Source organism: Columba livia, chromosome 1 (assembly GCF_036013475.1).
Source record: "Columba livia isolate bColLiv1 breed racing homer chromosome 1, bColLiv1.pat.W.v2, whole genome shotgun sequence".
In the NCBI taxonomy this organism is placed as follows: domain Eukaryota; kingdom Metazoa; phylum Chordata; class Aves; order Columbiformes; family Columbidae; genus Columba; species Columba livia.
Genome location: NC_088602.1, coordinates 99,183,060 through 99,193,917, shown reverse-complemented (window position 1 = coordinate 99,193,917; position 10,858 = coordinate 99,183,060). Strand labels below are relative to the sequence as shown.

Below are 10,858 nucleotides of genomic sequence, written 5' to 3'. Positions count from 1 at the left end.
TCAGCCCCTGCTTGTTTCTGGCGAGCAGATTCAGTGTTCCTGTGCAAACCGAGCAGCAGGTCTGGTCCCTTGGGAGCTGTCAACTGATGCCACGCCAAATTGTCTGTGTGTCCCACGTCCCATCATTGCCCACTGCTTCCACCCCTCATCTACATCACATGTGCATCAGGGGAGAGACAACCTTTCTGGTGCCACCTTTAGGACTCTGGTAAATGTTGGGGAAAATGGAGATGGGAACAGTGCTTCCCCCTCCTCCCCCCTGCCAGTTTTCTTTATGGCCGAAAGGGCAGTTATCTGCTTTCTGCGATCAGACAGGTTGTGATTTCCTGGTGTTCCGGGATCTTTGCTGGAAACACCAGCTGCCCCAGCACTAGTGAGCACCCAGACAGTGCCACTTCTGTTCCCATAAGGTCTCCAGCAGCCTCAGCTGTTTGACAGAGGCCACAACACCCCTGTGTGTGGCTTTGCAAATCTCTTTTCTCCTCTGTGCGAAGCAGTGTGGTGCAAAGCACAGCAGTGCAAAGCTGGGGGGCTGGTACAGCAAGCTGGTGGGAAAAGGTATCCTTCAGATAAAATCAGTGCTGTATGGGTCACTCCCTTCCCTCCAGCCTGTTCCCCAGCACCAGCCTGCTTACATGCTCTTCGGACAGACACAAATTTCCTGAAGTGCCAGCCAGATGCCTTAAGACTGAAGGAAAGCCAAAACAAAATAAATGTGATGTAGCTGGGTGCTTCAGTTTTCAGGAAGACCCAAGCAGCAGCAGGCTAGTTCCCAGCTGAATCTTTCTTGCTGTATCAAGCATAAATTCATCAAGTATTCCATTTCCTGAGAAAAAAAAAAAAAAAAAAGAATAATACACATAGAAATAAAGAGTAGAGCTATTTTTTCCCTCTGACATGGTGAATGCAATTACCTAAGTCATGGGAGGCTGAGATAACTCACTTATTCAGCCCCCATTCTCCAAAGAAGGCATCATCATTCTGTCAGAAAAGGCTTTAAAAGCCAGTTCACATCCTGAATGCGAAAAACATCGCCACATACAGAACCTGTCCTTATGATTTCCACGCACCAACTGCAGCATCTCAAGCAAAACACACTCACAGGCAGGGCAGAATTTGTTCTTATCAAGGCCATATACACCATGTAAGCTCCCTGTGTTTGTTGACCCTTCTCCTTGTGCTGTTGCGAAAACATGCATGGGGGGAGAAAGTCCCAAGCTGAGACTGGAGAGCTCAACAAACAGAAACCATAAACCTGTGCTTGCCCCAAAATACAATCCCATTTAGGCTGCACCCTTCACTCCCACCTCCTCTGCCATTACATAAGGAGGAGTAGAATAATGACATTCAGCAATGCTGTTTGAATGGCAGTGGTCCAATTCTGGACTGTATTATTACTTTTTTTTAATGCTGGGGGGAGAGTAGCTTGGCAGAGGGGAGAAAGCATCAGCTTGGTTTGTCTGCAATCCCTGTTTTGTGCTGGGAGCTTTAGAGGGCAAACACATTCTTCCATCTCCGCTAATCCTGCTCTGATACAGAGGATTTTCCTGCCATTAAATGATAGCTTGCGAGAAAAAATGCCAATTTTTCAGAAACTGACTCGTATGGCTAATGGCAGCCTCAGGAGCAGGAGGGAGGACACAGCCACTGCCCGGCTGGGTAAGCAATGCATCTAGGTGATTTCTGTTGGGAATTTTAGTTTTGACTGTTTGACACTAAGCTGGTTACGCTCCTCTACACCAGCACCTATATCTTGGGGAGATGGCCAGTCTCTTGCTGTTGGTGATCTTTTCTCACCTCAGATGATGGAAACGTGTCCTTGGTGCAGCTGGTGGGAAAAGGAGTAGCAGAAAGCTGCAAGATTCCCTGAGAAGGTCAGTGGTGGAAGAAAGATGCTCATTAGGAAGGTGCTGGGAACTTCTTCAGTTTGAAAGTGTGTGGGAGAAGAACTTCTTCCTTCTTCCTTTCTGAACATAGACCTTATTTTGGGAAAATGATGCAGGGAAATGACAGAGGATGAAACCAGTCTCTGCTCTTCCTGTGTGCTTTTAGATCCCTCAAGTTTCCTTGCCAGACCTGAAATGCCACTAGTGAATATTCAAGGTAATGTTTGCCATCATTTTAAATGGTGAGTATGCTCTTACTCTGCATTACCCAGTAGTGCATTAGACAGACTGTTCGGAAAAGTGTAGGTTAAATATTCAATTATTGCCATGATTGTCTTTTTACCCTTCCAAAAGCTCTACAAACATGTTTTTGATCTCTCACTCTTCCTTTCAAATACTGAATAAGCACAGTATTTAAAAGAGCAAAAGAGATCATCCCTGGGTGGAATTTTGTTTATTCCTTAATCTCAGAATTTTTTTCTGACCTTACTGCTGTATTTCACCCTTTAACACACACCTCACTGGAGCACCCTCTGTGCCAACGAGCTGGAGGCATCTTCCAGCTGCTGCCCCGTCTGCTGCCTCTGCTGCCACAGCATTGAAAGCAAAGAACATTCTTTTTGGGCAAGGGCAAGGAGCAAGGAAGGGGAAGTGGGAATGTTTTGTATTATATTGGTCAGAGGAGAGCTGACCAACACAGGAGATCTGATCTGTGCTCTGAGCAGCAGTTCTGAGGGTTTTGTGGGGTTCCAATGAAGGATTTTGGTTAATTTCCTTTGCAAGAGAAAGAGAGGGTGCCACAAAGATTGTGGTGGCTGAGGGGGTTTCTCTGAGCTCCTAATGTCAGGGGATTGTTTGCTAGTTGGATGGTCCTCGAGTGTTTGCTTTCTATGTACTGCTCAATGCAAAGAGATACACTCATGAATAGAGATCTTGGAAGTGTGCTGTGAAATGCCACTAGCAAAAGACCCAGATTTGGCACTAAAAAACCTTTGAGAATAAGGAGAACAGGCTGGATATGGCTTGGGTGCAGACATTTCCTTTATCAAGTGATTAGTGAACAAGCAGGGAGGGGAAGGAGGGGATTTGGGTATCAGCCTGCTCATTCCTGCACTGCGGACAGTGTACACATGCTGAGGGAGGTCTACGCTGAAGGCCAGAGATGGGACTGAGGTTGGGGCAGCTGTAACTAAACACTGAACTTGCTTGGGACAGTCCCATGTATAGGACAGCCTGTGCATATATGCCCTTCTGGATGTCACCATGAGCCCATGCAAGGCTCTTGTTCCAGCAGCAACAATTGCATCCATCATTTCTAGACAGCCACCTGCCGTCAGACATTTGGGAACTGGCAAATCCTTAATCTGTCTGGCCCTCAGTTTATGTAACTGCTTAACAAAAACAACATATGCCCCTGTTCGCAAGCAGCAGTGTGAACTGGTGCAAAGGGTAGCAAACCAGGCAGTCCCTGCGCATCCTGCATGAACAAAGAGCAAACTGAGGCCAGCAGGTTGTTGCCCCTGTTGTCCTTAAATTTCTCACCTGTTGTCTACCAGAGGCCCTGATCATAGGGGACTTTCCTTTAGCCATGGCTGTTAGATAAGGGCTCGGGAAAAAGGACAACATACAAACAAACAAACAAAAAGACAATCTGTCTAAATCCTTTTCACCTCTCAGAGTCATTCACCATCATTTATCCTTGAAGTGCTGCTGTTTTGCTAATTCTGTAGTCACAATAGTGTGGCCAGGTTTGGTGGGACCTGAATTTCCATAAAGAGGCCACAGTTAAAGTCCTCTAAGATGCTCCCTCCAAATACCTAAATCCATCTTCTACACAGAATGACCAGGTTGGGTTAAACAGAGCCAGGCTGGGCAGCTCATGGGTTGATGTTCTGTCAATGGAGACCTGCCCAGCAACTGGTTTTGCAAGTCTCCTGCTTGAATAAGGCACAGGCAGCATGAACTCAATACAGTACTTACAGTACCATGCATGTTGCCTTTAAAAAGGACAGAGAAAGGGCAGAGCAATTTCAGTTCGATCTGTGATTTGGTCTGTACATTAAAACCTTAGATGCTGCAAAAACAAAAGCTTGACACCTGCTGGCATGTCATCTCACAAGTCTGTCAATAAAAATGTCCGTCGGGAATGCAGCTGTAGTGGGCAGTTGCTGTGCTGCAAACTGTTGGGGAGAGGCAGCCCAGCTGCTGGGAGCTTCTCTCTCCAGATGGTCAGCAGGAGTGTGGGGAAAAGTCTGTTCCTTGGCCCTTGAGGCTTGACATGCACAGAGCAGCAACCACATGATTCCAGCAATGCTGTAAGAAAGGTGACTGTTGGCAAAGCTGTTGGTGTCTCATGCCTTGTTGTAAAACGTTATAAAAGGATGATGCTTGTGTGGGAGTCAATAAACTGCAGCAGAAAAACCAGTCAGTAGCAATCCCAGTGTTTCCTGCTAGTGACTACGTGGAGAGGTTGCTGGTACGGCTGCTCATTTTGTTGAGTGGCAGATGGGATGCGCCTGTGACAGCAATTGCACAATGAGATCTGCCTTCGGTTCTTCCTCTCTAATGAGTTTATTTCGCAGATGGCTTGTTGACTGGATGTTTTTTCCCCAAAAAAATGCCTGTCTCTGGAGGCTGATATCTCCCTTTCATTCTTCTCTGATTTCTCCCCAGGAACTTTCTCCTTATCTTCCTTGTTATACATCCACCTGCATGGGACTAACTTGAAAAGAAACCACAATAATCACACACCTCCCATGTCAGCTTAATAAAAGGATAAGGTGGCTGCTCCCATCAAGCATAAGGCACTATGGTGACTGCCCTGAGAATGGGCAAAACAGTAAAAATTGTGCTGAAAGTGCAAAGTATCTCATTTACGATGAGATAATGAAAAAAGCAGTTGAACCATATCCCTTAATTTGTTTTTCCTCATGCTGTTCTACCAAAACACAGTGGGAACCTGTTTTGAAGCACTGTACTGCATCCTTAGCAGCTGATAGGTCCCCTTGCACCAGCTCATGCTCTAGTAGCGAAACGTTAGGTTAAAGGAACAAAGAAAAGAAGGAAGCAAAAAGAATTGATTCAATATATCCCAGGGAACTAACTGATCTCCCCTGCCCACTGCTGGACCAGCATACACTGCCTTTCCCAGCAAAAATACTGCAGCCCATCCACAGCTGCTGGGCTTCAAAGCATCTCTGCCTGCTCCCTGGCCAAACCGTGTCCCCATCAGCTTTCAGAGAGACCAGTCACAGAGACACTGAGCAATACTCTAGTCTAGGTGACTCCGCCTGTTGGGGAGAGGAATTAATCAGAGATGACATTCTAGATTATGTTATATAGATACTTTCTTGGAGGGTTTAAAAATCCTAGCACAAGATTTTTTAGGAATCTTTCACGACACCTCCCCAGTCAGCACTGGTGTTCAGGTAGCCAGGGACAATTAGCCTGGCTATAAGGGAGGAAAAGACAGCGTAATCTCTTCTTCCTGTTGTGGCTAATGTATTTGCTAACAATGCATCCTGATTCTCTCCTCCCATGCCTCCATGGGGAGGGGGTGTTCTTTCCTGACAGTGCTCCTTTGGGTCCCCCATGTCCACACGGTGTGGGCCTGCGTGCGGTCCTGCCCTGCCAACTGTGTGTGCACCCAGGAGCGGAGCTGCTCCGTCCTCTGCGATCGTGCCGGTCTGGGGCAGATCCCTAGCCAGTTCCCTTGTGAAGCCTCCTCTATCAACCTGGACAAAAACAGCATCAAGTTCCTCTCTGAGAGAGCCTTTGGGACCTTGCCTTCCCTCAAATCCCTGTCACTCAACCACAACAATATTTCCTTCATCACCCCAGGAGCTTTCAAGGGTCTGCCTAGTTTGGTGGAGCTGAAGATGGCCCACAATGAGTACATTCGGTATCTCCACACACGGACTTTCACGGCTCTCAGACGGCTGGTCAAGCTGGACCTAGCAGACTGCAACCTTTTCAACATCCCAGACAGGATCTTCATCGAGCTGCATGCTCTGCAGGAGCTCTTCTGCTTCCAGAACAACTTCCGGAGGATCCCAGGTGCCATCAGGGGCATGGAGAACCTGACCCATGTTTACCTGGAGAGAAACAGGATCGAAGCAGTAGCCTATAACTCCTTGCAGGGCCTGACCAAGCTGAAATACCTGAATCTGCAGGACAACAGGATAAACGTTGTTCATGAACGAGCTTTTCAGGGCTGCCAGAAGATGGAGTACCTGTACCTGAATGACAATTTGATCAGCGAGCTTCCAGAAAACTCCTTTGATGGCCTGAGGTGCCTGAAGATGCTCAACCTGGGAGGAAATTTCCTCAGAAACATTTCCAACACGTGGTTCAGGGACCTGGGGGAGCTGGAGGTCCTCTACCTGGACCGCAACAGGATCAACTACATTGAGGAAGGGGCTTTTGAAAACCTCACCAGCCTGGTCGCGTTGCACTTGAACAGCAACAACCTCACGACCCTGCCCTTTTCTGTTTTCCAGCCCGTGTATTTCTTGGGGCGGCTGTACCTCTTCCGCAACCCCTGGGAGTGCGACTGCCGCATCGAGTGGCTGAAGGAGTGGATGGAGAATTACAGGCTCGTCAGGGATATCCCCTGTGCCTCCCCCTCCTCAGTAGCTGGGATTGACCTGATAGATGTGCTCTATGAGAGGTCACCAGAAGGTTACTGTCTCGACCCAGTGGAGCTGAATTTCACGTCTGAAGGCCCAACTCCAAGTGAGGAGCCTTGGTCTACCACGGAAAGCAAGTTCAACAGCCTTATTACTAAACTCTTGCTCCAGATGGGCCTTCCCGAAGAGGTGGCAAACACCACTGAAGTCTTCAGTAACACCACACAGCTGGATGGACTGACTGATGGGGTTTCTTCTGGGGTGGGGGAAAACAGTATTGAAGCTGCCTCCTCTTTTTACCTCCCAGCACTTTTCACAGTGATTGTTTTGCAAGTTAAATAGTCTGAAGGCTGCCTGGAGCATAGGTCCTGCTTGTGCATTTAGTCCCTGTACCTTCCTGGTCATTAGGGAAAAGTTCATGTTGCGGGCATTGGATACTTATTTGGCTCCAAATTCTCTTGGGCAGCTTGGTTGGATCTGACTCCAGATTTACCTGGGAGCTGGTGGGATCTGGTTCACCACTGCAGGTGAGAAATCTGCCTTGAGGTGTGGCAGAGCTTCCCAGACACTCACAGAGTTGTGTGGAAGATGAGCAATGAAGGAAAAGCCGTCGGGTTGAGTTTCTCTTAGAGACATGTGATGTCCTCTGCTGGGAGTGAGGGGAAGAGGGATCTGTGTGGACAGGCCAACTCCAGTTGAACCAACCATCGACTTTATGAGAGCAAGGTGAGACAGCAAAACCAGACCCGCTCTTCATACCCTGACAGACACCCACACCCACAGTGGGTGTGTGGGAGCAGGTCTGTCCTGTCCATCATCCAGAGATGCAGCTCTAGACCTCGTGGACAGGAGAGCAGCACCTGGGGAAGGCACCTGCCCCAGGTGGGTCTGGGTTGGGGACAATGTTTTGGCCATGACTACAGACAGGTTTTGATCCTTTCTCCCCTTGCCATCCTGGCACAGATGCAGGAGAACCAGATGGATCCGTGTTTGTCGAAACAGTCTTCCCTGAGACAAAGCTACTGAAACTTAAGAGCTTACTTATTAGTGTCATTTCAATGTGTTTTTATTTTTCAATGAATATACTGTTTCAAGGAAGATATTGTTTTTATTTGTAGATTATTTCATGGCATGACAGCAGGGGAAGAACATGGTGATGACAAATGCAACCAGGCCCTACTAAATGTTTTATATTTCCACCACTAATGCATACCACATAGCATGTCATATTACGCTGTACTAAGCAACTATTCCATCATTTTCCTTTATACGGCATCTTACATGTTTTATCTCTGGAATCTTCAATGAAAGCTGCTAATATAACAAAAAAGAATTATCATCTTTTATGTATCATCAGAGCACATTAATAAAATAATTTGATATTTTCCTCACAGAAATAAATTAACTTCTCAAAACACATATTTTTTTTGAGAACCTTGAATTACTCTGATGGGTTTTTTTAGGCTACTCAAATGTGTGCATATGAATGTCCTTTTTATAGGCTAGAGCAAATGGCAAGCTAATTATTGCAGCATAAAGACCAGATACTTTAACCTAGGATGTGACCGTGCTTACATTTGTGTTAAGTAACAATGCTTTAAAAAATAAGCGACTATATAGAAATTCACTTCTGCGATAATTTAACTATATTAAATCATTGTACGTGGCTTATGGTACTATGATGTACCTGTTCATATGAAATCATACAACATATGCAATCCTGTATTACTGCTAAAATGTCATGAAATAGGAATAAAAATGGAAATTAATTTAAAAAACCCCTCTCAAACATTTACCTAAACCATTTCTTTTTCCCCAACCCTTGCTTTTTCATGAGCAGTTCAACACAAACATGAACTCCACCTCTGCCTCAGCTGGGTCTCCTCAGGTTTTGGAGCAGCAGCAGCAGCAGCAGAGGGGGAGCCCCTCTGGCTCATGCTTTGCTAAGATGGGGGTTCAGTATGGACAACACATTGGCTAAAACCAACTGAGAGCAGCTGTCCCTGCCTCTGCCCCCTCCTCCAGTCACACATCGGTGAGCAATCAAAAACATACACAAAGGACAGGCCAGCTGAAGATGGACTTTGGGCACGGAGCAGCTGAAAAATGGTGGGTAATGTACAAATTAATGCACAAGACCTTGTCTTAGCAGCTCCTGTGCTGTCTCACATGTGTGATTTCCTGGGAGAACTGGGGAAATAAATAACCTTTTTCCAAAAGGGCTCAACACTTCAGCAAAGGTACCTTTGGTTGTGTCTGTTCACACTGTCGGGAGCAGCCCAGATGTGAGTGAGAGTTAATGCCCTCGGCCTCCACCATCACTTAAACAATAGAACGTCTGTGAACAACCCCACAGGCGGTCCCATAGCCTGTAGGGTGACCAGCTCTGGAGAAAGCCAATATCAGCCCATGTGCAAAATGACTCTGTGCTCCTGAGCTACCCGAGCAGCTGCTGTGTGAAACAGGGAAGATGCTTTTTTGCCTGCACATTTTAGTAGCAAAAACGTGGCATCCCTGGCAGTGTCAAGAGGCATGCCTTGGGGCAGTCTGCTTTGGTCTGCAGCACTCTGTCCAGGAAGATCAACTACTTTCTAATTAGCACCAGCAATTTCTAGAGGAAAGCTGAGTACAGGGAAAAGCAAACCCTCTGTGTTGCGATGGCTCCTCAGCTCTCTGTAGCTCGACCAGATTTTTCCCCAGGGAAGAAAGATGCCAGATGGTTTGATAAATGCCTATTTGACCTGTTCCGTGAACTAAATTCAATGACTTTGGATTCCCAGGCTATTTACGAATCCATTAATCTTCTTAAGTGCTAAATTCATCTGTGTGTTATAAAAGGCTGTTTTTCAAACCTAGTCTAGCCCAATGCTGTAGAGGCATATTATGTTAAGGATGCGTTTACAGGAGCAGTATTTCTTCCTGTCAGGAGAGGTTTATCGATAGGCTCGACACAGATGGTAGGACATTGGGCACAAATGGTTGTATTTCACTTCCTGTAAGTACGGATGCCTCATGAGTGAATTGTTTTTCTAACCCACATTTTCATTTTCTGTGCTGAAATACATTAAAGCTGAAGATCATCTTACTGTTCAGTTGTTGAGTATGGCTTTCAAGTTAATTCGTGCTTCAGAGATGCCTCTGTTTTATTTGCAAGAATGGCAGATCTGAATGTGAAGCATCTTAAAATGCAGGTTTTAGCAGAGATTGAGCTGTCAGGTGATGGAGGAGGAGACTGTATATCATACTTGACTGTGTGACAACGGGGCCAGTGACCTTCGGGATCGATGATTTAAATGTCTCTTATAGTCAAACTAACTGCTTGCCCCAGAAGGCTTTCCCTGTGCTGCTCTAAAGAGCTGTGGCTGCCTAGGAAGTGCGTGGCTGGCATTGTGCTGCACATAATGGGCCTCCAGCTTCCCTGCAGTAATGCGGACAGACCTCGTGCTCTCCTGCTCCGAGATCCTGCTCTTAGCGCTCAGCCAGGAGATCGGCAATGTGCATTTCCAGCGGTACAGAGCACCTGGCAGGTGAGAGCTGTGAGTCTGTGCATTGGTCTGACTTTGCTCCTCTCTCCTCAGTTTTAGTCATTACCACTTAAAAGAATGAATCCTGTTGGCAATTGCTGACTAAAGATGTGTAAATCCTCTTAGTTCTAGGTCAGTCTGCTCCTCTAACAAAGATAAGAGTGACTTGCAAAACAACTGATCAGAAACTAGAGAGATTACTGACCTTGCAGTGAAGACATTCTGGAGCCTGCACAATTAGTTGACTCTTGTTTTTGCATATATCTCGAGACTGTTAGATAAAGCGTCCTTTAGCGGAACATCACTCATTATATGCTGAAATGATTATGTAACCAATATGCGAATGTGTAACCAACTGGCTCTTCAGCACCGCCCTGAGTAGGGATCAGATTTTGTGTATAATGGCTGTTAGTTTTCTTTCTGGTATGCTGGCTTTGTTCCAGCATCCAAACTTGTACAGCTCTGTAATAAACGATATTTCATCTCTGTGTGCTAAATTTGGCTCATTTGTGTGCACACCAGGGAGAAAGAACCCTGGTTTTGGGACAACGGTCTGCCGTTCTTTCCTCGTAACTCTCTGCTTAGCTTAGGTATTGTCTTAAGCATGTGCTAAAGACAAGCTTACCTGGAAGAGCAGCAGCCTTCTGGTAAGGACAGCAATGTATGGCTGCTCAAAAGCCCAGATGGGACTTCTAATGCCATGACAGCCTGGATTAGAGTAGTTCATTCTTCCACAACCATTGTTTCTAAGGTCTTAGCAAAGGGCTTGGTTCACTGATTACACAGATGATGCCAACTCATAACTATTTTTTTTTTCTTT

The 10,858-nt window shown here is 46.3% G+C and overlaps 1 protein-coding gene across 2 annotated transcripts; it reads left to right on the top strand.

The window, feature by feature from the left end:
* Positions 1-461: 461 nt before the first annotated feature.
* Positions 462-8,176, top strand: NYX (nyctalopin). 2 transcript variants are annotated; one of them, XM_021286540.2, is made up of 3 exons: positions 462-1,659; positions 2,053-2,128; positions 5,460-8,176. In XM_021286540.2, the coding sequence occupies exons 2-3, from the start codon at positions 2,107-2,109 to the stop codon at positions 6,854-6,856; spliced, it is 1,419 nt and encodes a 472-aa protein (XP_021142215.2). In that variant the 5' UTR covers positions 462-1,659; positions 2,053-2,106; the 3' UTR covers positions 6,857-8,176. The 2 variants fall into 2 exon arrangements, with proteins under 2 accessions (XP_021142215.2, XP_064926076.1); XM_065070004.1 differs by having other exon boundaries at positions 462-1,874.
* The last annotated feature ends 2,682 nt before the right edge of the window (positions 8,177-10,858 follow it).